This window comes from Apis cerana, linkage group LG8, assembly GCF_029169275.1.
Source record: "Apis cerana isolate GH-2021 linkage group LG8, AcerK_1.0, whole genome shotgun sequence".
Classification (NCBI taxonomy): Eukaryota; Metazoa; Arthropoda; class Insecta; order Hymenoptera; family Apidae; genus Apis; species Apis cerana.
The window spans coordinates 2,538,100-2,565,931 of record NC_083859.1 but is presented as its reverse complement, the minus strand read 5'-3'; the positions used below and the strand labels follow the sequence as shown (position 1 = coordinate 2,565,931).

The following is a 27,832-nucleotide window of genomic DNA, read 5'->3' as shown; positions in this document are numbered from 1 at the left end:
ACAGCGCACTCTCGATCAGCTAATCTAATTCCAAAATAATATCCTATTTCACAGTATTACTGAACACAAGATCTTATTACCAGATGACACTATTGTTCCCATTATTGGAAACAAAAGCATGTGACACGTGTCCTGAGCAAGTTTATTGGTTAGATTTTCTTTAACCACATTCTAAATAAGAAGAAATTCGTTTAATTGACAAGTGTTTCCAAGAAATCTCAAGACTATTAGTAAATATAATAGTATATTTACTAAAAGAAAATCTTATATAATTTGACATAACCCCCGATGATTGATTTTCTTTTTGAAAAATATATTTTACATATATATTTTTTGATTTCAATATTTATATACTATCAAGATTATTGAAAATATTGTTCAACAAGTCATACAAAGAAATTATGTGTTCTAACAAATATTCGAATAAGTTTTTTTTTTAAGAAAACGAAATAGAAGATTCGAAGAAAATGGGATCAAAACAAAAAAATTTTAATGACAAGGATGATGATGACGTGAGCGTGATAGCTGTGATAGGAAAAGAAAACGATCGAACTTCACGACAGCAGCAAGATGAAGAACTGGATGAGAAACAAGAGGATGAACGAGTGTTCGAGTTGAGTGACGAACGATCCAAAATGGCACTTCGGAAGCAACTCGATCTGGGATCGTTATCGACCGAGCTAGGTAATGTAGCACAGAATTACTATGAGGGCATAGAAATTTTGCAAAAGCTGCCTCCAGGAACAATAGTTATTAAACAAGAAAAGAGATATAAGGATGATAGTGATTACGTGCGGGATTCAACGGAAATCAGTAGTGGCGGATCGACTTCAAGTAATGGAGTAACGAAAGTTAAGAGGATTTATCGATCTACGAGGAAAAAGTAGGTCTTTAACGCAATCAAATTAAGGATTTTATTTTTATTTACAAATTCTATTTAATATTTAGCAGATAGAAAATGGAATACGATAATAATGTCATTTGTTTTATAGATTTTTTTATAGTCTTATAATGAATAGTTTATTATAATGAATAGTATATTTATCTTTCATAATATACAAAATTTATGTATAATATATAAGAATTTATACATTAAAAATATTTTTATCATATATATATATCGTATATAGGTAATTAATTATTCAAAATTTTTTAAAATATTAATTAACAGAAAAAAATATTCATTTTTTAAGATTTTAATTCAAATTATTCAAATTTTTTAAATAAATTTTCGAGTTATAATATTTTTAATATCACAATATTTAAGATTCTAATATTTAAGATATAAAATATTTTAATCGTAATTTTTGTATTATTTTTTAAAAAATTGATTACAGTCGTGGAACCACGGAAGTCAGAAGAAATCCTATACGTGTTACAAAAAAAGAACCAGATAAAAATTTTTCTCGGCCAAGGCAGCGATTACTTTCTGCAAAACGGAAGGAAATGCTCTTTAACTCTGAGCCTACTAAACGTGGAAAATCTTCTACAATGCCCTATATGAACACAAGATCTGTTACTCGTAAAATGTATAATGTGGGAGCAACTTATCAAGCACCTACTTTAAAAGATGAAACAGAATGGAAAGAATGGCCAGTTCATGGTATGCATGAACGACCAGTATTTCATCCACAGGTAAAAATCTAATTTATATAAAAAAAAAAATATATAAAATTTATTTGTAATTTTTATTTTTATATAAATATTAATTGAATATATATATTTCAGATTGGTCTAGCTGCAGAATATTTAGGACGTTACTTTACGAGTTTAGATGGTCTCTCTTATCGAGAAATAATCGATCGACCGGAAATAGAAGTGGTATCCGTAGATCCTCATTGTGATTATCTTTCTTCATCTACGGAAAAAAAAAGAGACAAAAAAACGAAATCTAATAAAAGTTGTCCCAATTCTAAGAATACAAAAAAACCTTCTATGGAATCGTCCGAAAAGAATAAATCTTTTGAAAGTTGCATGCATGAAAGTTTTCACTGCGTTCTAGGTTATTGTTCACAAGTAATGACACCAACTTATAAAATGAATGTAGAAGGAAAGATAAACATGTTAAACGATAATAAAAATTTATCTAATATTTCTAAAGAAATCGATAAAGAACCGTCTAAATCGAATATCGTTGATCGGAATTCTAAACGCGAATCCTCTGTTAGTTTTAAGGAAAATTTACAAAAATCAATTGAAGAAAACAAATTCCTTGATAATTGCGGAATTACTATGTTCCCACAAAATGTTAAGAGCTTTACTCAGGTTCCAAAAACGCGTTTGTTTCCAACTCAAAAGGTTTACATAGCTAATTCCTCGAAATCCATTGCTTTTACCAATCTAAAAACGCTTCAAGGAGGACATATGAAGATTCAAGAAGTAATACGATCTTCTAAAAGTCCTTTTATTCTAGTAAATCCTCCTGATTCAAAAGAAACACCACTTTTAAAAACGTTTACAAGCAATATAAATGTGAATAAAGCAGAAGAATTTCCTGCCAGTGAAGAAACTTTAGGTGAAGTAACATCTATATATAAGAATGTATCTAATGAAGAGTTGAATGCAAAACAAACGCCTGTAAAACGAGGAAATAAAGTAGAATTTACAGTAACAAAATATCTTTTGAATAATATGCAACAGAATAAAGTTCAAGTGGGAAAAGAATCATCTTCGATTGAAAAAAAATTATGTTACGAGACAACATGCAGAGAAGTGAACGTTAAGACTATGTCTGGTGGCATAAGCAAAACTTGGTGTGCCGGTGAGACCTCAGAAATAGCGAAAATTCTTTCGGAATATAATAAAAGTAATCTAAAAAAGCCAGCCATAGAAAATCAAACTTTCTGCAATAACATGAAGAATATTAAGATTAAAGAACTTACTAATAAAGAAGGAAATGTGAAACAAGATGTCCAAGAAAGTGTTATGGATAAAAATGTGAATATAACCTTTCCTCAGGGAAAATGGCGGCGATTTCACTTAACTGTGGAGAAATTGAAAGATCTAAAAAGTAATTCTAATGAAAAAAAACATTCTTTGGGAGTTCTGAATGGACAATCATTATTTAAAATGGATCAAACAACCGGAGAAATCTCGTCTGATAGAAAAATTGAAATTCCAAAGCAATTAGATATGGTTCAAATAAGTCAACCATCTATAATGAATTCCGAAAAGAAAGAAAATACTTCGACAGTTAATACTAGCATAGATACAACAACAATGAAAACACAATCTTTACAAGAATTATTAGAAGATACGGCCATGTTATATTGCGCCGCCACTGGAACTCATCAAGATGATTTGGCTAATTATATTGATAACTTAGATGCTGCACAGAGTATACAATGGTTGGAAACTTGTAATGATTTAATTGCATGAATTATTATGTCATATAGAACAATTAGCGTAGTTGCAAGATTAATTTTTTTTAATTTTATGATAATGAATCTTGCAATTATCTTTCAAGAAATTAATTAATTTTATTTTTTTTGTAATTGTTAAAAAATATTTTAATTAGGATATGATGAGAATGAATTTGAGAGGAAAATATGCTTTCATTCTTTTATTAATCAAGCAAACCTTAAGATAGTAGAAATATTTCTCAATCATTCTCATTTACATGGTTTAGATATTACATTATATATAAAGTAACTTTAATTAATGGTTAATCATATAAAATGAAATTATATTAAAATAATCTTAATTTCTAACTCATAAACTACAATTTTAAGTTAAACTACTCTAGTGCTGAGTTTTCAAATAGTATAATTTTTTATTGTTCTTAATTCTTTGCACTTCAATTTTGACTTTAAAATACATTTAGCATTTTATATTGGCATCTATCTTAATAAATTAAATTCAAATAATAATTAATTATATTTATAAAAAGAATTCAAATTTTTTAATTTTTGTTGTAAAATAATTAAAGTGCAAAGAAATTAATTAGTATAGATTATTTTCTTTAGTCTTGTTATTAATATAACGCCATTGTTGATCCCAGCGTGTATAAAAAGCATGCAAATAATGAGGATCGCAAAATAGACAAATAAGAGAGTGATTATACCGAGATATCGTTGTCAGTCTCTGTTTTGTCTTCGTTTTCTATAAATATACCTACAAAAAATAATAAGTTTCTATAATCATCTTATTAAAATTATTTATATTTAATATTTAACTTAGCTAAGAAATTTCTTTACTTAAATTTAGAAGAGACTCAAATATGGAAAGAGATACATATAAAACAAAATATGTAAGTGAAAAAAAAATTTTTTTATAAGAGTTTCTATTTAGTATACAAATTTGTTCAATTTGTTAATTAATAAATCATTCATTATTATAATGACTCTTAACTATGATAAGTTATATACATAATGTTGTATACGTAATGTTTTTTGTTTAATAATTAATTTTTTATGTTTTATTAAATTCTAAAACAATCAAAAGATGTAATATAAAAAGTTTATTTAATTTATTTATTATCTATATTTGATAATTTATTAATTTATTCACCTTTTTCTTTCTGATTCTGATTCACTTTCTTCGCTAATTGTTTTATCAGTTATTTCTTCTGTTGTTAATTCTTCACTGTCTTCTTTGTATTTCTGATTCTTGCTGGAACTTTTACTAGAATCATTATTTCTAGATTTCATTTTGATACTTTCCGTATACTTTTTGTTTCCTTTTATCGATAAATTTCTGTTAATTTTTCTTTTTTGTTTCTCATCATCACTAAAAATTTCAATTTCTTCGCGTGATATTTTTTTTTTATTTCTTTGAGATTTTTCATGCTTTCCAGAATTTCTAGAACTAGAAGTAGAATATCCAGTATCTTGGCGCGTTTTTCTATAAAATTTTAAGATTTAAATAATAAATATAATTATTTTTAATTATTGAATTTTTATAAAAAAAATTAATATTTGTACTTTTTTGAAGATCTAATATTTCTCGGAGAGGAATCAAATTTATCTGTTTCTTCTATTGTTTCTTCACTTTCTATATAATTAGCTTCTATATCTTTGTCTTTTCTTTTTTTTCTTCGCTTTTCTTCAGATATTTTGTATTTCACATCTTTATAAATATCCTCTCTCGATATAATACTGATATTCGATATTTCAGATTTCTTCTTTCTTTTGCTCCTATTTTCCGTCTGAACTACATACAGTCGATAAAGTTGCAAGAGAATCACTAGAGTATTCTTGCACGTGAAGAAAATATTCATATAGCTGACTATGCGATAATGGACAATTAAAATTAATCTAAATGCAAGAAATGGTCCATCCTGTAATATTTTTTAAAAAAATATTTTAAAATAATCTTTTAAAAATTATTTAAATAAATATAATTAATTTTTAATTGCATAATATATTATTCATAACTATGATTTTCATAAAATTTATTTTCATTAAATTTACAAATAAAATAAGACAAATAAGATATTTAACATATTTAATAATTTCGTTGAATCTAAATTTTTAAATTAAAGTTTAATTAAAATAAAAAAAAAATTATTATAATAAATTGTGAAATTTTAATTTTACCATATAATTTTTTTTTATTTAATGATTTAGAAAATTTGTATAAGTAAACAGACCTGTAAAATCATATTTAAAGTAATTCCCCAAACATCTATGCTACAGCAACTAGTTTCAGTTTGTATTCTTCTTTTGACAGCATTTCCGGATGACAATCTAGACTTCCGGGATTTAGTAGCCGTTAGAACAACCGTGAATTGCATTAAGGACCACGCCCAAATCCCCAAAGTTAAATAAACTAGGACAGGTTCACGAGCTATGCGATCTTCCTTGAAGGAATCAAAGAATTCAATTATGTCTGCCGCTGTTCCAATATACACTAATAATAATTGACTCAATTGATCCCTGGTTAAATCTCCTTTTGGTAACATCCATCTTCCAATGATTAAAATTAACATTAGAAATTGTTCAATCAGAGTTACCCAAGTTTCTTTTGATATTTTTATGTTAGGTAAATGTATGTTCACCTAAATAACATATTGAAATATTTTTAATTCCTTTTTATAACATTTTTTTATAACATTGTTGTCCGAATTTATATTTTGATTGTAAAACGAAATATAAATTGAACTTACACCTAATGCTTTTTCTAAATGCTTTAAATCTTTAGCAGCCAAATTCGTTAAATCCAAATTCTCGGATTTATTCACATTCGTTTCAAATGTTTTTAATCTTCTGTCAACTTTATCTAGTTCTAAAAGCCATATTGCAGGAACAACACTGCTTAGATATAAGAAAACTGAAGGACAAAACCTTTAAAATAAAAGTTTTTTTAAATTTATTAAATTTAATTATTTTATTAAATTTATTTAATTATTAAAATATTTTTTAATTGATAAAAAAGAAAGATAAACAATAAATTATTTATAATATAATATAAAGAATATTAATTAAAATTATACAAATGTTTTTATATATGTTAATAGTATAGAATATTTAAAATTCATATCTTAAGCATTATTCTATTCTCTCTTTTATTTCATTTGTTTATAATTTATATTGATCATTTTTAAAAATAGTAAAAAATACAATTTCTATTGAACATAAATTCGATCAATCACATAATACAACTAAAAAAGAGGTCACTATTACATGGCTCTTTTTATATATCGATAATTTTTTATGTATAGTGGATTGTGTCTCATTTCATTCCTGTTACTAATGCTCCAATTTCCGACTGTCAAATTGAGACGGACCCATAAAAACACACCCTTTCCTTCCAAGAGAAAATTAGGTTGGTTTTATTCCATAGACTATTATATACTAAAAAAATTGCATGTAAATGCATCTTATACATTTATTTTAAAAATAACTTTTTTTTATTCTTATTTATAATTCAAAATTATATATATATATGTATTTAAGTATTTATAGAAATATAAATAAAATATGATTTTTAAGCATAAAAGTAATAATTTTATTTAGTTAATATAATTGAAATAAAATTTATTTTCGATTTAATTATTTTTAATAAAAATTATTATTGCCATTTAAAAACTATGTTATATATCTATATATATATAGATAATTATCGAAATATTATTTATAATAATTTTATATTAATAAATATAAAATTTTTACTTACCATTTCCATTCTTGATTTTCTTTTATAGTAAGTGTGAAAATTCCTTCAAAAAACAATAATAGAATTGGGCAGCTCAAATACCAAAATAAAGAATTCTTTTTAAATGTAGTTACTTGCCAAATTGCAATAAAACCATGAGATGCAAAAACTAATCGAGTAATAATTGCTTTGATTGTGGCTAAAAATTTTGCCATTATCACAAATCATTCAATTATTTGATTAACATTTATTTTTCACTAATTTTTAAATATTCAATTTGAAAATTTTTTCTTGAAAACTATATTTTTGAATTCTTTTTTAGAATTTCTTTTTTAGAAGAAATTAAAAATATTATTTTAGAATATATTTTGAACCTTGTTTAACTTAAGCTCACTGTATCAGAACTAAAATAAAAGTATAAAGGTTCCAGAGGGTTTTGATTTCAAATAGTCTTGCGCATGCGTTATCGAAATAGTATTATAAGGAGCATATGTTTGTTTAAAGAAAAATTAATAATATCCCTAGACATCAGCCATAGAAAGATATTTTAAAGCTAATAATCTAATATCTATGGATAAATTTTACATTAAAGATCAAGATATTATAATTTTTTTAAAAAGATATTGTTCTCTATCTCATGTATAATCACTCGCTAAGAACAAGAATAGATAAGAACAAATAGAAAGAAAAGAACAGAAATAAAAGTAAAAGTTTGAGAAAAGTTTGAGAGTCAGTGCCATCTTTGAATATCGTTAATGAAACTAATAAATAAATAAATTAAATAATAAAAATATCAATCAATTCTTGAATGCTACAACATAGATTAAATATAAGAAAACTAGATATAAAATCTTATATTTAGTGTGTAACTTTGTTAAGAGATATAAAAATTATTTCATTTGTGATAATAAGTGTAGGAATTATATTGAATTCAACTATAAAAGTTGATAAACTTAATTAATAAGATTTTAAAAATAATTTTTTTAATATCTTTATTTAATATCATCTTTTCATAAATATATATATTATATGAATTCATATCTTTGAGATTTTTTAATTATTATTAATAGTAAATAAAAAAAACCAACAAAAAAAGTAACTATAACAAGTAAATATCAAAAAATAAGTATTTCACGTGCAACCTGCTATTGAATTATTTTTTTAATACAAAATTTTGATAAATTTTTGGTTAAATATTAAAGAAATTATTTTTAAAATTTGTTAACTTTATCAGTTCTTGTTATTAAATTGAATATAATTTTTATACTGAATAATCAATTGTTACAAATAATTCTTACATTTTTTTTTATGAATTCATTAATTTTTCTTTTCAAAATCATATATTATTTATTACATAATATTATATAATAATAATATTAATTAATCAACAATAATTATTATTAAAAAAATTTTAAGGAATTTCACTAATTTGGATCTGTGTTTCTTACTACTTCGCTAAATCAATCATAAAAAATGTTTTACAAATTTTTATTATTTCGAAATCTGTTTACTTGATTCGTAATTATTGTTAGAATAAATAAATTTCATCGTATTCTATGTTTTTGGTAATAAAAATTGTTATAGAACTCTAGAAAATTTGCATCATAAAAATATTCTAATTGATCGGTCTATTCTTATATCTATAATCAAAAATAATTTTTCCAAATAGGATAAAGTAGAATAAATGTTGAAAATTAACGTCACCTCTTGACGATTTTTGAAAGATATACTTTGACTTGATTTGAGATGCATTACTTTTTACAGTTATTTTTTATATTATTGAATGTTTTTTACAATTTTAATTTTAGAGAATTCAGAAATATAAAAATTCATTCATCTAATTTTATAATTTAAAATATCATGTTTGTTTTGGATAATAATGAAAAATGTTTAGATAAAAATTAATTGATTTTATGAAATGTATATTCTAAGAATAAATATCTGTAATAGTGAACTTTGTTTTTTTTTTATATGGAATTACATACTTTTTTAAAATTTTAAAAAATAATTTATTAAAAATAAATTAATTTATTAATTTTTACGTAATAATAGATTGCAAAATAATGTTATGTTGTATTGTAATAATTGAGGTATTAATTAAGGTATAATGAATCTACTTGAAAGTTAGTCATTACTTTATTCAAATTTGGTTATTGATTTATCACAAATAATTCAATTTCTTTTAATAGTTCTATAAAAATAAAGAATAGTTTAAGAACTATCTCTTAATCATAATATTAAAATGCATTGCTTGTCATTTAATAATAAATTTTTTAATTAATTATTGAAAATTCAATTTAATAGAAGTAACAAGCATCAATATTTTTTTTTCATTAACAATTTTACTTATAAGCAAAATTTCATGAAATACAAAGGAATTTGTATTTTGTAAGTAGTTTATAAAAATCTACCATACGCTTCTTACAATAATTAAAGAATTTCTATTTCAATTAAAAAGTATCATTCTTTTATTAGAATAATTCTAGGCTTTATCTACAAAACCCTTTATTTTTAAGCAATAAATATTTCATTTTTCATCATATTCAGTGATATTTTTATATATCGCGAAAAATATTTATTTCGTTATCAATTTTATTAAGGGTTTTTATATAAACCGAAAATCAAAACCATATTATTTTAAAACAAATTAATTATTATAATTTGTTTGCATTTTATAATTCACACATATTTCACTTTTTTTTTTAAAACATATATATAATTAATCGTTTCTAAATCATTCTAATTATGTTCGTTAATTATGATTTCAATGCAACCTATTTTACCTTTAGAATTTATTTTTTTTAATATCGGACAGTTTTTGAAATAAAACTGAATAAGTAATTTTAATTTAATAATTCGTTTTAAACAATAAAAATGCAACATTTTATAATTAAATATGTTTATGTAATTTGCTAGACAAAAAACATAAAAATTTTAATTGAATTAATATACCGAAATATACAATATTTTTTTTTGTATATAAATTACTAAAAAAATTTTTTTAATTTATAGTAGTATCTATTAAATCAAATTTGATTCAAAATAAAATTTCAAAAGATTAATATAGATCATTTTTTAATCCATCCGTACATATTTATGTGTAATCATTTTTTAAAAATCATCATTAGAAATAAATGAATTATAACTTTTTTTCTTATTTGCCTCTAATGAAGCCACAAAATAATAAATCCACTATTATTAATTCTATTTAATTAAGTACAAAACACGTTCCTTTAGTACTTTCGCGTGTTCTACGTGATCGTGTAACGTGAAGCATAAAGAAATACGCTAATGATTTCTATCTTTCATATCATACAGGAAAAGATATGACTGCTTTTTTTTTGTTTTTAGTACATAATATGCATTCAAACATGACGCATATTTTCAAAAACTAAAAAAAACATTTATCTGATATTTCAAATAAATAAGTCAGATGTGTTTTTAAGCACCTTTTAACAGTTTACTTATTTGCTTAATTATTTGAAATTCTGTTTTATTTATTTGTAAGAGTCAAATAAATCTAAGTTAAAGAATTGATCGACTATTAATATTTACAGGAATTAATGCAATAATATGAATGATATATGTAAATTTATGAAACTACAGTCATTAATGATTAGAGCAAGTGAAACTTAAGCCATTACGAAATTGGATTTTTGCCATTCTTATAAGAGAATTGAATAACTGACAGAGTTTACAAATAACTCTGATTAATTTCAGACAGTTTTCTTGTCTATTAATATCTTTTATAACGATTCTATTTTCTATTCAGCAGCAAAAATCTTCAAACGATTTTTTTTTCAAAAACTCTTATCTGTAGGCAGCTTTGAATATGCATTCAAGCAGTTCATTCATAAATGAATTCTATTCAATATCTATGTTCTGTATTCTTTGCTTTATGTAAGAACTCTGATAAAGTGAAAGTAACAAAAGCTGTGAAAAAGAAAAACCAATAAAAACCAATAGTTTATTGTTTGAATTATTAATTTTTTAAAAATTATTTCCAGAGTTCGAAAGAATCGATCAGCTTTTGATACTTTCCATTCTTTGAACTGATTCCTAATAATAATGTTCTGCAAAACTTCAAAAATTTCTATATGTTGTTTTAATCAGTGATGGAAATTTGAGCAAATCCTATTAATGCTTTGTCATCTGGTACTTCATTGGGTGCATGACCAGAATTCTGAAATAATATAATTTATAATTAATCTATTCAAATATAATTTTAAAAAAATTTTAAATTAAAATTTACCAATGAAAACGTTACTGTTCGTAACTGGCCGGCACTGTCTATGAGTTTTTGCAAATTCGCTGCTATCACAACAATATCTTTGCCATCAACCAATCCTGCACCAACTAATTCTGCTGCGATTCCTTCGGCAGAATCCACTCCAACAGCAAATTCAAATCTAATATCGTTAAGTTCTCGCTTATGGTTACTAAATAAAATAAAAAAAAAATTGTCTATTTAATATGAAATTTTTTATACAAAAGAAAAGTAAAGTTTTTGTAAAAAAAAATATGTAATAGTTATAAAGGATTAGGAGATGGAACATACTCGAATTTATCCATAAGGGAAAAATGGGTTTCAGGACGTCTGCAATAAGAATAAATTATTGTAAATTGTAATAAATGTAATAATTGGGAAAAAAATAGAAAATTATAAGACAATGATTTTATATTCTAAAATTTTTTAAGAATTATTAAAATTTAGCATTTAATATTAAACAAAAATAAAATAGAATCAATAAATATTAAAATAAAATGTACCGTAATCTTAACACCAAATTTATAGGAATACTTGGTTCATGCTGCATAGCAATATGGCTTTGTACTGATTTCAATCGTCCAAAGAATTCTTCCTCCTCTTCTTCACTAGTGGATACATTTTCAATTGTATTAACTGGCAAAGCCTCTTTGCTTTCATCACCACTAGACACACTATCTTCTTCTTCTGAAGACCAAACCCATTCTCCTGTAACTGTTCTGTGCAAACGTCCCGATGTGCCAGGTTGTCTTTTCGAAGCCTAAAATAATTACATAAAATATTAATATAAATAAAAATATAGTTAATAAAATAATATAGTTAAAAAAATACACCTTTTGCACTCGAGTTTCAAGACTAGGACCACAAGCTACCAAAGTCTGTTGTAAATATTTTTTATCTTTTGCTTTCTTGAAAAATGGATGTTTCAACAATTCCGTTGCTGTTGGTCTGTAAATATTATTTTTAATATTTAATGTAAATGATTTTTTAAAATTTTAAAAAAATTTCAAAAAAAAACCTTTTTGTTGGATCTTTTTGCAAACAATCGACGATCATTTTTCGGAATGTTTTGCCATAAGCTTTATATTGATCTTTATCATCGGCAGCAGTATCTAAAGTTGGCGGATCATTTTGTAAAGTCAACATGAGTACTTTCATTGGTGGATACTTATGATATGGAGCAGTGCCACTAGCCATTTCAATGGCTGTAATGCCAAGTGACCAAATATCTGCTTTGAAATCATAACCATGGTCCTGTAAAATTATTTGCATATCATAATTGATTTTACAATGTATATGCTGTGAAACAAAATATCAAAAACAAGATTAATCATGCTGTTTATTAGTAACATGCTTCTTATTTTAGTAATAGTAAGAAATAAAAGAAAGTTGTGAATATTAATAAATTTGTGAATATTAACAAATATCTGTTACATGATTAACATGCTCAAGAAAATATAAAAAAATGTAAAAATATTTAAATTCTTCAAACTAGAACCCTCTTAAAAAAAACAAAAAAATGTTATGAAACAAAATATAATATCAAAGTATCAATTTCTTTAAAATAAATAATTTTGTCTATTCTAAACAAAAAAGCATAAATATAAACATCAAAAATGCAGGCTAAGAAGTCGTAATGTTACTTTCCTCTCTCACCTGCTCCATGACCTCAGGTGCCATCCAACAAGGTGTGCCCACAAATGTATGTCTAACTTTTTGTCTGCTCAAATCTCGACCAGTTGCTAACCAAGCACTAACACCAAAATCAGCTATCTGGACAGTGCCATCTTCTCCTAGTAGGATATTACCGGCTTTTATGTCCCTAATATTATTCTGTTATTAAAATTTGTCTATGCATTATCAAAGAATCAAATATATTCACTTTGCATTTTATCAAAAAAAATTATCGGATATTTTGATAACATTTTCTGATTCGATTAAATACAAAATGAAATTAATTAAAAAATTTCTTTAAATAAATATATATAAAAATATAAATAAAAATATATTAATATTGATATATAAATAAAATTAAAAAAATTTAAAAATACTATCAAAAAAAAAAAAAAAATAAAAAAAAATCTAAAATTTAAGAAAAAAAAGTATAAAAAAAAATTAAATTTGTTTCTAATTTAAATATTACAAATTAATTTTTTTTAAAAATTATTTTTTTATTATTATAAAAATAAAATTAGTATATTATATTTATACTTATACTTATACTTATATTACTTATATTATAAATACAAAAAATAAAATAAAATACCTATGTATTTGCCCATTACTGTGAAAATATTCGAGGCCTTTAAGCACTTCTCGTAGGACTGTCGCTATTGTAGCTTCATCAAATACTCCATGTTTACAATTTGTAGTTCTCGTTTTATGTTTGATAATATCCAATAGAGATCCACCCTCTAACAACCTCAGAACAAGCCAAAGTTCCTCTTTTACGACAAATGACGTATAATACGTGACTACATTTTCGTGATTGCAGGAGGACATTGCCTGTATTTCTTTCTGTTTATAAAAGAAATTTTTTTTTAGATAATTAAATAATTAAATAAAAATATTTAAAATTTTTTTTAAATTGTGTGTAATCGTTATAATTTTTATATGTATATATTATATAAATATATGTCGATATATTTTCAAATAGTTATTAAAATTATAGCCATTTTTCAATAATAACGATTTAATATCTTCAAACAGTAAATTAATATAAGTATAAATTAATTTTTAGTTAAAAAATAATAATAAATTGCCAACAATCAAGGTTTTGCTTTATAATGCTTATAATTCAATATATATTATTAAGTAATTTATATATATATTATATATTATATAATTATATTATATATAAATAATTTATATGTATATAACATTTAAAAAAAAAATTAAAATTACCAAAAGTTCGTCCATGCTTGTGTTCCATTTTTCTAAGTTTATTCTTTTGATCGCACATTTTTCTTGCCGTGGAATGCAAAATGCTGCATGTACTACAGCAGTGGCACCTACGCCTACAATAAACAATATATACATATATATATATATATATATATATATATATATATATAAAATATGTAATATTATATACATTTACATATACATTTTTAATTAATTTTTCAAAACATTTATAATTTTATGTTAGTAATTTTTCTTAAATTTTTCCATAAAAAAATAAATATTTTGACATTAAATTTTTTTTATTAAAAAATATTAAAACGAAATTATAAAATATAAAATTTAAAAAAAAATAATAATATTATATCATTTATGAATTATTTTTTAAAATTTTGATTTGTAATTTTATTTATATTGACCAAAATATTTAAAAATATATTAAAATATAATACTTAATTATTTTAAATATTTAGAATAAAATATTTCAATCTTAATAACTATAATGTAAATTATTATATCATTCTATTTTTCTACTTGTAGTACTTTTGATTTTATAAGAATTTGTAAATTCGTTCCAAATATTTTTGTACGTATTTTGTATGCAATAAGAATTACTGGATTCGAGTAAGTTAACTAGGTTAGGACGTATCGGACACCGGTATACGTGCCTTAACTGAGAGCGAGTGAGAAAGTAATCTAAGTACGACAGAGACAATCGCGTAAACGCGGACGAGGACAATGCGTCAATTTGAAGCTCATCATTTACGATCGTGAAATCATTAATTTTTCAATACATTTTATTCTACAATTCTACACTTTTATGTTTCATTTAGTGAACTAAAAAATTTTCTTGAATAAAATCAAGAAACAGAATCAACTATTCATCAAGGCCCGGTTATCATATATCACAAAAGGCATCTTCAGTCTAACAAAACCTATAGGAATTTTCGACATTATAGACGATGAGGGATATAGAGAAGTAATGATTACTCACCAATAACCTCTTTCAGCTCATAGTCGTCCTTGGTGTTCGGCCAGCCCTGCACAACCGTGGTGGAGCTCGAGGACGCCATTTTGTTCGCCAGTGCTGTACCAAAACGTGCGTGCTTGCTGGTATTTCGGGCGCCCCGCGCAAGTAGCAACACACCGCTCTTTAAACGTGTGCCACTATTAGGTGTTTTAGGTTCACGTGGACCTCTTGTATCGACGCTTGCGCGTTGATGATTATTTGCCGCAGGTATGTTCGCGTTTTTCGGCGGAGTTGAAGCGCGGAATGATTTTTGTCGGAATATCCCCGGTGAACAGGAAGGTAGAATCTCTGGTGAAATTTTTCTACAGAAATATTTGATTTTTCAAAAATAATATAATAGAAAATAAACATTTGTAAGATAACATTTTCTATAAGGTATAACAATATCATTTCTAAAATATTAAATCATATATTTAATATGAAATAAAATTTGAAATAAAAAAAAAAAGATTAAAAAATTTGTTTAAAGAGTTGTTTTTGCAAACAATGCACGAATTAGAACCGTAATATTAAGGAGGCCATGACAATGTGTTTATTAGGTCTCAATTACATATAATTTTGTCAAAATAAATGCGTCGATAAAATGTCGACGCAACCTACGCAAGTCCCAATCTGATTCATTAAGTCGATTGGTCTTTCTTAGAGAAATCAACCACTTGAGTAATAAATTCTAATTTAGAACAATTTAATGTCTTCAAAGAAACTTTCTTTCCAGTACTTTCACTATTTTCATCTACATTATTTAAATAAACTTATTAAATTAAAATTTTACTATAAAGAATATAAAATAATTTAAATTCACACTATAGAATTATTATTAGAAATACATATAATATAATATTTACTATTTAAAAGAAATTTTATATAAAATACAAAATGGAGGGAAATTTAAATATTATTCTTATCCTATTCTATTTTGAATAGGATGTTACATGGATGAAATTGAATTAATGTTATTATCGGGAAAAAAGTTAAATCTTATGAGCTCTTTAATCTTCTTTGAACATTTTTATTGAGATTTACTCACACATAAGTATCGAGTAACCGAGGATTACGGTTTATCCAACATAAGCAGTGCAGTCTGGCGTGCAGGATTCGTCACTACTGTCGGTCAACAATTCAAAATATTTTTTTCGGAAAGAGAGAACAAGAATCGCGTGATACGTGACCGCGATATTAAGGTTAATCCTGGTCCGTCTGTCCAAGTCCCACATAAACTCTGTCGATGGCATGCTCTCCATGATTAGTAATTGAAGTGTCATTCGCGCGTATATCGAGAAGCGTGTTAAAAAAGATAGAAAAAAAAGATAAGCAAGAGGGTTAAAAAAAACGGGAAACAGCCATAGAAGTATAATAAAAGAATTTATAAGAACAGAAAATAAAAGAAAAGAAAAAAAGAGAGGAAAGAAAAATTAAAGAATAAATTAAAGAAACAGAAAAAAATATAACTATATCGAATGTATCGTTCATGTTATCAATGTCAATATCGAAAAGAATCAATTCATATGATTAAAAAATTTAATTAAACGATTGGTAATCAAACATGATGTTGAGATATTGAATTTCTGTATTTGCAAAAAGATCTATTGAAAATGACCTTTAATTTTCAAATGACACATGACCTAATGCGTTCAAATCCTGTGCAAGATATAAAAGAGCCAAATGAAAGTAGGCAGAACAGTAATCTGATTCACAGTTTCTGATAAAGGTGACTTTTTGTAAAACGGAAAACTGATTAAAATATCATTTGGCTGCTATGTATCGACTAGGATATATCGCAATGGTAAGCATTTACAAGAATGTTTATTTGAAATTTGATAAAAAAATTTTATTTCAAATTTAAAAATTCATATTAAAAAATATGAAAAATTAATTTTAAAATATCAGCAGATTTAAAAATAGAAATAACAATTATATTGAAAAATATTTGTATGTTTCATACACATATCTGCATCGTCTATATATCGGTAGTTTTTAAACACTTCAATTATTATGGATGTACTACTACGTCATTAAGAAAACTTACTTTGTTTACATCAAACTATTAGTATGTCTCCATATTTATGCCAATTCGTAATAACTCGTTTAAAAAGATGTTAAATATACTTGTTAATATATAATATATCACACAGAATTAAATTTAATATTTGCAATTTAAATTTATGTAGAAGCCGTGAAGAATTTTAAAAAGCAAATAAAATGGTTATCATAATTAACTCACAATTCAAATTGTCCATTTATAAACGGAAATGATAATTATTTTTCAAAATGTGAAAATTATTTGGTAAAAAATCATAATTTATATTTTATTTTACAATTAATAATAATTATTATAATTTCAAGTATGTTAATTTTCTGAAACAAATAAAAATTTAAATTTTCAATTTCAATTTTTATAATTTCTGCTAATATTAAAAGTCCCTAGATTATTTTTCGATAAAATCGATCATGTGACGCGCGCAACAATTCATTACTATCGATAAAATAACGATCAAATCTTTTAAATTTGTAAAGTAATTTAAAACAAATCTTCTAAGACCAATAATTGAAATGAATTGGTGGAAAGAGAATCGATGAAATTCTGAATTACAAAAACGAGTAAAATAAGAACAATGATGCACTTACCTATTTCTACCAAGAACTAATGTCGTCAAGAACCTGTTGTCTTGAAATTTCAATCGTTCCTCCTCTGTAGATATAGGCGCCGCGGCGCCAAGCGTGCCCGTCTTATGTTGCCTCATGTTGCCCGCAATTCTGCGCACAAAGAACAAACATGTCTGTCAGATTGGTTACATATTTTAGGCGCGCTTACATTTATATCCAATAAATTTGTTAATAACAAGTAGAAAAATGGTTTGATTAATGAAATATTAAAATATAAATAAACTTATACATGATTTGAAATTCAAAGAATTTTTAAATCTTAGATTAATTCGAAATTTATATATTTTTATTTCATAATGATGAAATTTTTTTGGCTGAAGTATAATTTTTATCAAAAGAATTTAAATATTTTATGAATATAAGTTAATTAAATAAAACAGGAAAAAAATCATAAATTATATGTCGATTCTTAATAAATTAATTAGACGTTCTTTTTTCAATTGGAGTATTATTATTTCAATGTTTTCTATAATATTTTATAGAGAATTAGTTATATTTTAATATTATTAAATTTTAATGTTATTATTTTGATAATTTTCAATTTTGCATCTTTCCTTTTGTTATTGCGATGGAATATAAATACAGTTTTTTCTATCCTGCCAACATATTATTCATCTACAATGCAGCCTGAGATCTCCGGACTGCCAGCGTGTGGAATATTTCTAAATTGGCGGTCAGTCGATTGTCACCTAAATACCTAAATGGAATAATTGGAGTTGGATTGGCGGTAACAGCTATTTTTAGCCAGCATCAAGGGGTAGTCCCTATCTTACTACCTAAAAATAATCTAATAGCGAATGGATCTTTGGATGTTTTCAGCCCATGTATCTTAGAATTTTTTTTAACATTTTTAACTAATATCAAAAATTTTCATCATGCTTGAGCAAAAAAATAATTAAAATAAAAAAAATGGAAACTAGAGAATATTATATAATATATCGAGTTTTATGTTTTTAAAAAATAAATTTATAATTAGCTATTTATTTGGATGTTGAACACGTCATTCGCAATTTGTTAATTAAGGTTTAAATCTATCCTCGTGAAAATGTCTCACCAGTATGATCTAATTGTCTCTTTAAACACAAGGAACCCGTATGCATTCTACCTTAACATAGTCATATACAAGTTCTTTGTATTAAATGAAATATAATCTCCTATCAATTCCTCTAGTAATGAAAACCTTCATTAGACAAAAAAAAACAATTGTTATTAAACAAAGTGTTAACAAAAGTATTAAAGTATTCACTGACCTTATTATATACATTCTTCCGAGACGGTGATTTTTATTTTTTAAATATTTTGCAACAATTAAAAAAAAAAGATTTCTCTAAGAATATATTAAGAATATATTAATTCAAGAATTATATATTATTTTTGAATATATATTACAATAATAATTAAACAATTTTAATTGATTAAATTATAATGGTTGATGGCATGAAAATACAAAGATTCCAATTTTAAAGAATAAAAAAAAATAGTATGATTAGATTATTTGCGGCTTCTAAATTATTAATATGGAACAAATAATGTATTAAAATGACAATAAACACATCGCATAAACTTTCGATGAAATTCTTGTTGGGTTTAAGCTGACTGGAACGAAGAATCTAATTGATTTCCTAAATTAACGAGTCTAATAGTCTCTTCTCTGCTAATCGTTCTCGTTTACGAGCCGCGTCCCGTTCAGAATTTCGTGTTCTAAATTACGCGCTAACTGGTCGCTTTATTTCTTGTAATTTTTCAATGTCCAACAAATTGTTAAATTTCTTAACTAAAAATAATTATTACTTTATATTACTTTTTATCTAATTTATAATAATATTGATTTTTTTTTTTGATTTGAAAAAACAATTTTAAATTCACAAATTGATGACTTTGATTCTTACTTTATGATAATTCAACCATGAAGATTTAAAATTGATAATATAATGATTATTAATAAATATAAATTACATTAATACATTTTGTAAAATTCCAGAAAATGAAATATCTACTGTCCACAAGACATATCCGGTAAAAACTGTTTGTAACAGGTTAACACTTGCCGATCGTTGTCAATATTATTAAAGAGAGCACATGTTTGTGTTTAATTTTTTCTTTGACAGCAGTTACGTGAACATTTATTCTATGGTATTTCATTTCATAATTGATAGTACATGAACATGCCTGAATACTTGGAATATGTATATTTCATGGAAATATATTTAACTCTTCGAATTGGGAAAAAAAGGAAAAAAAAAAAAAAAAAAAAGAAAATGAAATATGAAATCGATAAAAAAATAAAAAATTTTTGTAACATATTTTTTTGTTAAAAAATTTTTGATATTCGAAAATTAATAATTTTTAATATATATTATTCCTCGCCTCAATCAATAAAGATCAATGTATTTAATAAAATAATAAAAATTTAAAAACCGATACAGAATTAATTTTTACTATATGAAACGACTTTGCATTGAGATCCATTATTATGTGTACTTATCAACAATGACTTTAAATTGGATAATTCTTTCCTTTATTCATTTTCTATAGATTCAATTTTTAATAATGTATTTTCAATTTTATAAAAATATCTGATTAATTTAAATTTCAAATTTGATTACTAACATTTAAAATAGAAATTTTATTTTTATTTTTTAGAATAGAAATTTAGAATTTCGAGTAAAGAACTATTTAAGTTTTGTCTAACGACGTCCATCAATGAACCTTTGGTCAGGAGGTCGAGGATCAATTGGTTATTAACTCAAGACAGCAGTAACAGCTATTAAATCGTTTCATTGTCATGAAAATTGACGTAAAAAATCAGCAAATCACATTCTTATACGAATCACCCCAAAATCAAATAATCGAGATTCGATCTCGCTTGAATTAGCAATTTTTATTAAATATTCTTCTTTTTAATTTGTAATTCTACGAATTCTAATGTAATATTTCATAAACTCATTTCATAGAATTCTATAATGTTAATTTATCTCATTCGATCTAATTCATTTTATATACTAATATTCATGTTCTAATTCATTTCACGTATTATTTCTATTTTAATTTATTTATTCATAGAATTTTATTAGATATATTTAAAATATTTAATATTATTTTCTAATAATTACATAATTTATATGTACAACCTTAAAATAAGTAAGAATAAAAATAGAATTTAGAGTTTACTATTAATTTATAAATTAATTTATATATATATAAATAATACTTATTTAATATGTTCATTTTATAAATAATATATTTAGAATTACATTAAATTAAAAAAATATTATTAAATTAAAAACTTTAAATTTTTTTCAAACTTACATTTGATATTCTCACTTTTTTTAATTTTGTTAATTTTGTTTTCTTCTTATCCAATTTATATATCCAATATTTTTTTTATCCAATATTTCTGAAAAATATTTATATTTATTTAAGAAAGTATTTATTTTCATGCTATATAATTTTCATATCTCTATAGTTAGATTTCATAATTAGTTAAAAAATGCAATAATTATTATGAATTATAAAATCTTTAGAAATGAACATGTTTACTTGATAATATATAATATAAGAAAATATGAAAATATAAAAATATTCATGTTTAATGTTTAATCGGTATTCCATATTGTCGAAATTAAATATTCGTATCAAAGCTATATTGCTAAAAAACATATACCATGCCAAAGAATTGTCATTTCAAGTGCAAAGAATTAAAGAATCATAGATCATAAATAAATATCTAATTTAATAATAATTTAATAAAAATTTTTGTAATTCATAATCTTCTAACTAACTATTTAACATTGAACATAAAATAAAATAATTTCATTAATATCAAATTTTCTATATTATTACTGATAATAATTGCTAATATGAAATTATAAATAAATTATAAATACAAATTTTTTTATTTTCAGTCGATCCTCATCATTAATCAAGCATCAAACATCAAAGTATATAAGAAATAGTAACAATCTTATCTCAAATTATTTCTTATCTACTTATATCTCACCTGTCGGACGTTGACTTCACGGATCCATTCGCGTACAAGTCGGCTGCCATGTCAATTGCATTTGTTTACTCGCATTTCTCCTCACATTGAATATGTGTTTATTCCAAAAGAAAGTTATCAGATCAATCGATTTTTCAGCTCGTCTATTGATAGCCAGAAAAGGAATTAGTTCACTGACAACGATCAACCTTGACCGCGTTATTTGTTCTCACTAGACCAGTAAACCAAAACACAGTGTCGCTGGACACATTTACAGGAATCATCATGTCGATTTTTTATATCAATATTTCAATCTTCCCTTCACTATTTATTTTTGATGGTATTTATATGATTATAAGAAGCACACAGTGGAAGAACGCAATTCATCAGAAGAATAGAATCGCAAAAACATCACTGTTGGTAGAAACGCAGTCAGATCATCCTAAGTTCGTCGACGACTGAACTATGTCAGACGGGGGCACTGTCAATTGGATAAGTACTTACCACACACCGATATACTACCGCGTGGAGTATATGCTTAATAGCGGTTCGTGCTGACAATCGCCCCTGGCCCCTTCCTGAAAGTGTTAATTTAATTTTAATTTTAGTTATTCGATGATGAATCTTATTAAAATATAAAAAATATTATATGAAAAGAAGAAATAATTATAAAATGTTCAAGAATGGATTTCTTTTGCTGTTTTCGTTTTGAAAATCTTTAGAGAAAAAATTAATGTTAATTACAAAAACGAAAGAAAATTTGATATAGTATTTAAAATATTTTCTATTTATGATCGTACAATGAAAAAATTCTTTATAGAAGAAATTAACTTAATATTTTACAATTATTTTTTAACATTTTACAATTAAGTTTGCATTTAATATTAATTTATCGAAATATTTGATGGATCTCTTATCTCCAAATTTTTTCTTCTATTTTTGTTAAATGAGTATTATTTTATTGTCAATTTAAAAGCAGTACTTTACGGAGATCGGCACGAGGAAGATCAATTTATATCGTATAACACGAAGCACATCAGCTCAATCACAATCGACCTTGCTGACCGGTTCATACTCTGTTTTTCGCGAGAGTATCATCGTCTTCAAAGATTCATCAACACGTCACGTTGATTTCTGACATCACTATCCAATTGATCACGAGACTAGCTCGTTTAATCCCTTTTAAATTTTAATTAATGATTTTCATTGAACTGATTTAATATATTTCAACTATTTTGCGTAAATAATTTAATATAAATTTTAAGAAATATATATTTTAAAAGTTATTTTTATGTAATGACAATATGCATTTTTTTAAATAAGAATTTTTTTTGATCGAATATTGATCTATAAAATTAAATATAATTAAAATAAAAATAATAATACCATAAATTTTTTATGATATTTCGTGACGTTATATTACGTCATCGTTAAAATTCAAGCATTGTCGGAGTCAGCATTAGAGACCCATCAAACTTGATAAAGCATAAATCGTATGCGGAGGGTTCTGTCAAGTGGGAATGGAAGTAGAATGAATCAGTTGTTTAATAATGTAACTGACAAAACGCCAGAACGATCGTCGATTATTGATGGCTCACATTCTAGCAGATATGATTTAAATCTCAAAACATTTTTTAAATTGTTAAAAATTACTATTATTCCAATATTATATTTATAACTAATTCTATCATTATGCAATTCTTATATTTTATTTTTGTATTCTTTACTGAATAAAATAATAGAAGAAAAATTAATAAAAATTGAAAAATTGTTAATTAATTATAAAAAAATATGTAAATAATTCAATTATTTTTATAATTTAAGAACTTTATAGTTCGCAGGTTTAACTGTGATGGCGCAAGATTGTTACGACGTCTGCAAGAAGTGTAATAGAAGTTCTCAAGAATTAAAACCAGTGGATATTATTCATTTATATCCCCAATTACATTTTCCTTTAATACAAGATACACCTTATCTTCTTGAAGAAGATTTTATTAAAAATAAGCAGAATCATCAACGTTCTCTTAACCGAAACAACAGAAATTTGTTACCTGTCAGTTATATTATATTTAACAAAGAAAAATAAACGAAATCTAATATTCTATATTTTGCCTATAGGAGTACCATAGTCTATGTGAAACTATAACAAAAAAAGTGCAACTAGATGATTCTGAATACGAGTATCAACCGCCCTATTATCATGAAATCTACTGTAAAAGTTATAATTTGTTAGATAATTTGCGACGTGCTGTAAATCTATCAAAACAGGTAGATAAAAAAAATAAGAAAATTGATTTTCGATAATTTAAGAAAAATTACCTAAAATCTAGAATAGAAGATTTCATTTGGTAGAATACTGTAGTATAATTAATTTAGCCCTTCAAATGATTTTTGAACCTGGAAAAAATTATTCATATATTCATATATCATACGAATAAAATATTTTAAAATATATTAATTATTTGCTAACCTTTTTGCCAAATTTGAAAGATTATGTATAAGTGTTGGAGATTTTCTTCATTAAATAGCATATATTTATTTCAGAAATGCGTGCATAGTGGTTTTCATTGCGTGCAAAGAAGTAAAACGCTATTATTGGTAAGACGGCGATGGGATAACGAATGTTGGGAACCTTTCGTCAAACAGATTGCCAGTGGTTGTGATTGCATGTGGCCAGTTTCTGTTCTCGGAGATATAACTGATCATTATTAATCTCTATTTTGAAATTATAGATGAAGCAGAAAAGTTAACGATTAAAGAGTGAAAATATCAATTTTTTTACCATTATTTAATTGATCAATCATTTGCTAAAGCAATTATTAAAAAAATTATTATGCATATTATATAAAATTATAATTTATATTATCTGTTCATCAAAGTTATTTATTTTTGTTTATATGGTTAAATGCTTAAAAAAATAAAGAAAATTTTTCATTTTTTTCACCTAAAATTTATTCCGTGCGATGAATATTTATTAAAATAAGGAAAGGAATATTATAATATAAAATTATTTTGTTTACGTGACATATTATTTCCATGAATTTGCTTTGTGTTTTGGTAAGAAATGAAATCCTTTGGGTACTTTTCCTAATAACATTTCTCTGAAAATAACATATAAGTTAAAAAAAAAATTATATAATATATTACAGTATATATATATATATTATAGTATAATATTAAATATGATGATGAATGAAAATATATTTACGATAATTTAATCCAATCTGCACAGTTCGAACTGGCCATTAATGTTTCCATGTCATCGCGGCCTTTATAAAATGGAGGTCTCTCATTTATTCTTTGCGGCGGTCTTTCTAATATTCCAACAGGAATATACCTGGAATATAATTAAAAATACAATTTAATATTTAATATGTAATAATTAATTATAGTATCTCAAAGTTACCTATGTAAAAAAGATATCCATTCCAACATAAATCTTCTTGTTGTTTCAACACCACGGGTATCTGAACCCCAATGTTCAAGACCATATTTAGAATATTTTTTTAAGATTTCAAATCTTTCTGTACTTGATATATCAATCAATTTTTTTTCTTTTATTTCTGTGAATATCCATGGCTTTATTAGTGCACCACGGCCTATAGTAACACCATAAATGGAATTGTATGTATCTTGAATTCTTTGATAATCATCGAAAGATAAAATATCTCCATTTCCATAAACTGGAATAGGATATGCTGTTTTTGCGCACTTTTCTATATAATCCCAATCAGCCAATTTAGTATACCTCTGTTCACGAGATCTTCCATGTACCTATATTCATTTGTTATTAATAATAAATATTTTTTAGAATAATTAGTTATAATTTTATGATAACAATTCAAAATACACTTAACTTACTCACAGTAATCATGGACACACCCCAATCACGAAATTTTGGCATCAAAGTATGTGCAATAGGTTTGTCTATATATACACCTGTCCTAGTTTTTACAGTTAAAGGTATATTCATAACTTGATTAACAGATTTTACAACAGTTTCTAGAACATTTAATCGATTCAGCATACCACTGCCTCCTCCTTGTCTGTAAATTAAATCTATAGGACAACCTAAATTCAAATCAATAAAATCTACATCAATTTGTTCATTTAGCAATTGTGCACATCTTGTTAATACTCCTGGATTATTTCCACATAATTGTATACCAAAAATATCTTCAGATTCATGTCTTTTCACCAATGCCCATTCTTCATGGGCTCCTTTCAATATTCTTGGTGCCAAAGCCATTTCTCCACAAGTTATATCTGCTCCATATTCTTTACAGATTCTTCTAAATGGTAAATTGCCTACTGTTGTTAAAGGACTTAAAAATATCTTATTTTTCCAATCAATTGTTTTTTTTTCAGAGTTTCTACATTTTATTAAATCGTAATCTTCAATAGGACCAATTCTTTTTTCTGTATTTTGATTTTTAGAAATTTCATTTTTAGTTTCATTAATGGAAACATTTAACATTAAATTGTCCTTCATATTTAACTTATTTTTATTTGAAGATCCTTCAATTTGTTTAACACTTTCTGTTCCTGATTTTTTTCTAGAATGTTCATTTATTTTAACAATTTTTTCAGCTTTATAGAAATTATATTTATGTTTTCTTAATAGAATTTGAATATCTTTATTTAAATGATTTTTTGTAAATGGAGGTTTTTTTTTAAATTCTTTCTCTTTTTCCTTGTCAATAATATTTAAACCATCTTTTGTTAAATGTTTAGAACCCATTCTACAAGTAGTACCCCATAGGCATCTGCCACTGAGCTTAAAAAGATGACATTCATCTGAAATATCATCTGGTTTAATTTTTAAATATTCAATTCTATCATGTAAAAATATGCACCGTTTATTATCACATTTCTTTTCAGGTTCATCTACTGCTTGATCTGCTATCCATGGACAAAGATTTAATTCACGCTGTGTCTTAAATGGAGGTGGTCTTGCTTTATTTTGTCCTCTAAGTTTTTCTTTTTTATCATCATTTTTAAACTTTTTGGTTGGAGGTTCATCTGATAAAGAAGTATCATCATTTATATTAGTTGTATTATTTAAAACTTTTTGTTTATCAGTTTCAGTTAAACATTTTTCACTTAGAAGTCTTATATGATCTTCTATAATAAATCTGAAATATTTTTAAAATTAATATTTAATTATAATATTAAAAATAATTTTTTCAAAAAATAAAATTATAATACTTTTATTTAGAAGAAAAAATAATTCAATTTCATACTATAATTCAATTTAAATGCTTATAAATGACAGAATACGGTTTATATAAAACACGCGGTTTATATAAATTGAGGTTAACCAATAGGTTATAATAAATTACAATAATTTTTTAAAAAACTAAAAAATTTAAATAAAAATAATAATGTTTACTTACTCTTCTTTAATTAAACATACACCTTTTTGTTTATCCTCACTAAAATCAAATGAACAATCTTCTGTACATTTATCATTATAATCCGCCATTTCAAATAATCGATTACTTACTGCGAGAGCTCGATCATCAATCAGTAATCGAGATAAAAATCTCCATGAGTTGACAATTAAACAAATCAGTGAAATAAGCATTTGTTAGTCAGCCATTACGAAGGTACTTTCATTTTAAATAATTGCAGCACCTGCATTTAAAACATTTTTTCATAAACTTTCTTAATGTTGGAAATTTGACATATTTTTATTATAAATGCTTCTATTCAATCAATTTTTATTTATTCTTTATATTTGATTTTATTATCAATTAACTATTAGAATTAATATCAAAATAACTTTTATTAAATTATTAAAATCAACTTTTAAAAATTAATACTTATATTTATTAAAATTTCATTATTCTATCCAATTCATGACTATTGAATATCTATTTTGAAAATAATAGTT

The 27,832-nt window shown here is 24.6% G+C and overlaps 6 protein-coding genes across 14 annotated transcripts in view; 3 read left to right on the top strand and 3 right to left on the bottom strand.

Annotated features, from left to right (window-relative positions):
• The first annotated feature begins 127 nt into the window (after nt 1–127).
• LOC108002941 (uncharacterized) lies at nt 128–3,378 on the top strand. Its single transcript, XM_017064950.3, has 3 exons — nt 128–883; nt 1,338–1,635; nt 1,729–3,378. The coding sequence occupies exons 1-3, from the start codon at nt 468–470 to the stop codon at nt 3,376–3,378; spliced, it is 2,364 nt and encodes a 787-aa protein (XP_016920439.1). The 5' UTR covers nt 128–467.
• A 599-nt stretch (nt 3,379–3,977) lies between these two features.
• On the bottom strand, nt 3,978–8,319 carry LOC108002932 (transmembrane protein 26). Its single transcript, XM_062078018.1, has 6 exons — nt 7,117–8,319; nt 6,107–6,284; nt 5,591–5,998; nt 4,923–5,278; nt 4,510–4,842; nt 3,978–4,113 (listed from the first exon to the last, which is right to left on the bottom strand). The coding sequence occupies exons 1-6, from the start codon at nt 7,308–7,310 to the stop codon at nt 4,077–4,079; spliced, it is 1,506 nt and encodes a 501-aa protein (XP_061934002.1). The 5' UTR covers nt 7,311–8,319; the 3' UTR covers nt 3,978–4,076.
• Nucleotides 8,320–9,207: 888 nt separating this feature from the next.
• LOC108002842 (serine/threonine-protein kinase OSR1) lies at nt 9,208–24,546 on the bottom strand. 5 transcript variants are annotated; one of them, XM_062077995.1, is made up of 14 exons: nt 24,407–24,546; nt 24,256–24,333; nt 21,958–22,514; nt 21,267–21,354; nt 17,919–18,047; nt 15,258–15,595; nt 14,267–14,379; nt 13,629–13,879; nt 13,012–13,184; nt 12,381–12,618; nt 12,196–12,310; nt 11,866–12,122; nt 11,348–11,534; nt 9,208–11,278 (listed from the first exon to the last, which is right to left on the bottom strand). In XM_062077995.1, exons 5-14 carry the CDS (start codon nt 18,032–18,034, stop codon nt 11,201–11,203), a joined length of 1,866 nt encoding a protein of 621 aa, XP_061933979.1. In that variant the 5' UTR covers nt 18,035–18,047; nt 21,267–21,354; nt 21,958–22,514; nt 24,256–24,333; nt 24,407–24,546; the 3' UTR covers nt 9,208–11,200. The 5 variants fall into 5 exon arrangements, with proteins under 5 accessions (XP_061933979.1, XP_061933977.1, XP_061933978.1 ...); XM_062077993.1 differs by lacking the exon at nt 21,267–21,354 and having other exon boundaries at nt 21,958–22,350; nt 22,441–22,514; XM_062077994.1 differs by lacking the exon at nt 21,267–21,354 and having other exon boundaries at nt 12,381–12,616; nt 13,019–13,184.
• Nucleotides 16,256–24,886, top strand: LOC108003283 (uncharacterized). Its single transcript, XM_017065450.3, has 4 exons — nt 16,256–17,076; nt 23,771–23,989; nt 24,055–24,204; nt 24,481–24,886. The coding sequence occupies exons 1-4, from the start codon at nt 17,050–17,052 to the stop codon at nt 24,646–24,648; spliced, it is 564 nt and encodes a 187-aa protein (XP_016920939.2). The 5' UTR covers nt 16,256–17,049; the 3' UTR covers nt 24,649–24,886.
• LOC108003195 (tRNA-dihydrouridine(47) synthase [NAD(P)(+)]-like) overlaps nt 24,864–27,832 on the bottom strand; it is a 27,162-nt gene continuing 24,193 nt past the window's right edge. For 3 of the 5 annotated variants that reach the window (XM_062077991.1, XM_062077992.1, XM_062077990.1), the window contains exons 2-7: nt 27,443–27,573; nt 27,333–27,371; nt 25,802–27,071; nt 25,343–25,710; nt 25,145–25,273; nt 24,864–25,037 (exon numbers count right to left, since the gene is read on the bottom strand). In XM_062077991.1, the coding sequence (XP_061933975.1) occupies nt 24,965–25,037; nt 25,145–25,273; nt 25,343–25,710; nt 25,802–27,071; nt 27,333–27,371; nt 27,443–27,459 (1,896 nt within the window). In that variant the 5' untranslated portion in view covers nt 27,460–27,573 and the 3' untranslated portion in view covers nt 24,864–24,964. Of the gene's footprint in view, nt 25,038–25,144; nt 25,274–25,342; nt 25,711–25,801; nt 27,072–27,332; nt 27,574–27,832 lie in introns of all 5 variants that reach the window. The other 2 variants (XM_062077989.1, XM_017065327.3) reach the window with 1 other exon arrangement.
• LOC108003154 (putative sodium-dependent multivitamin transporter) overlaps nt 27,460–27,832 on the top strand; it is a 5,464-nt gene continuing 5,091 nt past the window's right edge. The window contains exon 1 of the mRNA XM_017065292.3: nt 27,460–27,545. The gene's annotated coding sequence lies outside the window, so the exon portion shown is untranslated. The remainder of the gene's footprint in view (nt 27,546–27,832) is intronic.

Bases quoted from the DNA above. Each gene is read 5' to 3' on its own strand.
- LOC108002842 (XM_062077993.1), bottom strand. From the start codon at position 22,007: ATGGCAGCCGACTTGTACGCGAATGGATCCGTGAAGTCAACGTCCGAC. The intron at 14,380-15,257 runs GTGAGTAATCAT...TGTTTATTGTAG, and splicing joins TGAGCTGAAAGAGGTTATTG to GCGTAGGTGCCACTGCTGTA. The intron at 11,279-11,347 runs GTAAATTTTAAT...ATATTATTTCAG, and splicing joins GAACAGTAACGTTTTCATTG to AATTCTGGTCATGCACCCAA.
- LOC108002941 (XM_017064950.3), top strand. From the start codon at position 468: ATGGGATCAAAACAAAAAAATTTTAATGACAAGGATGATGATGACGTG. The intron at 884-1,337 runs GTAGGTCTTTAA...AATTGATTACAG, and splicing joins TATCGATCTACGAGGAAAAA to TCGTGGAACCACGGAAGTCA. The intron at 1,636-1,728 runs GTAAAAATCTAA...TATATATTTCAG, and splicing joins GACCAGTATTTCATCCACAG to ATTGGTCTAGCTGCAGAATA.
- LOC108003283 (XM_017065450.3), top strand. From the start codon at position 17,050: ATGTATCGACTAGGATATATCGCAATG. The intron at 17,077-23,770 runs GTAAGCATTTAC...AGAACTTTATAG, and splicing joins GACTAGGATATATCGCAATG to TTCGCAGGTTTAACTGTGAT. The intron at 24,205-24,480 runs GTAGATAAAAAA...TATTTATTTCAG, and splicing joins CTGTAAATCTATCAAAACAG to AAATGCGTGCATAGTGGTTT.
- LOC108002932 (XM_062078018.1), bottom strand. From the start codon at position 7,310: ATGGCAAAATTTTTAGCCACAATCAAAGCAATTATTACTCGATTAGTT. The intron at 6,285-7,116 runs GTAAGTAAAAAT...TTTATTTTAAAG, and splicing joins GAAAATCAAGAATGGAAATG to GTTTTGTCCTTCAGTTTTCT. The intron at 5,999-6,106 runs GTAAGTTCAATT...TATGTTATTTAG, and splicing joins ATTTAGAAAAAGCATTAGGT to GTGAACATACATTTACCTAA.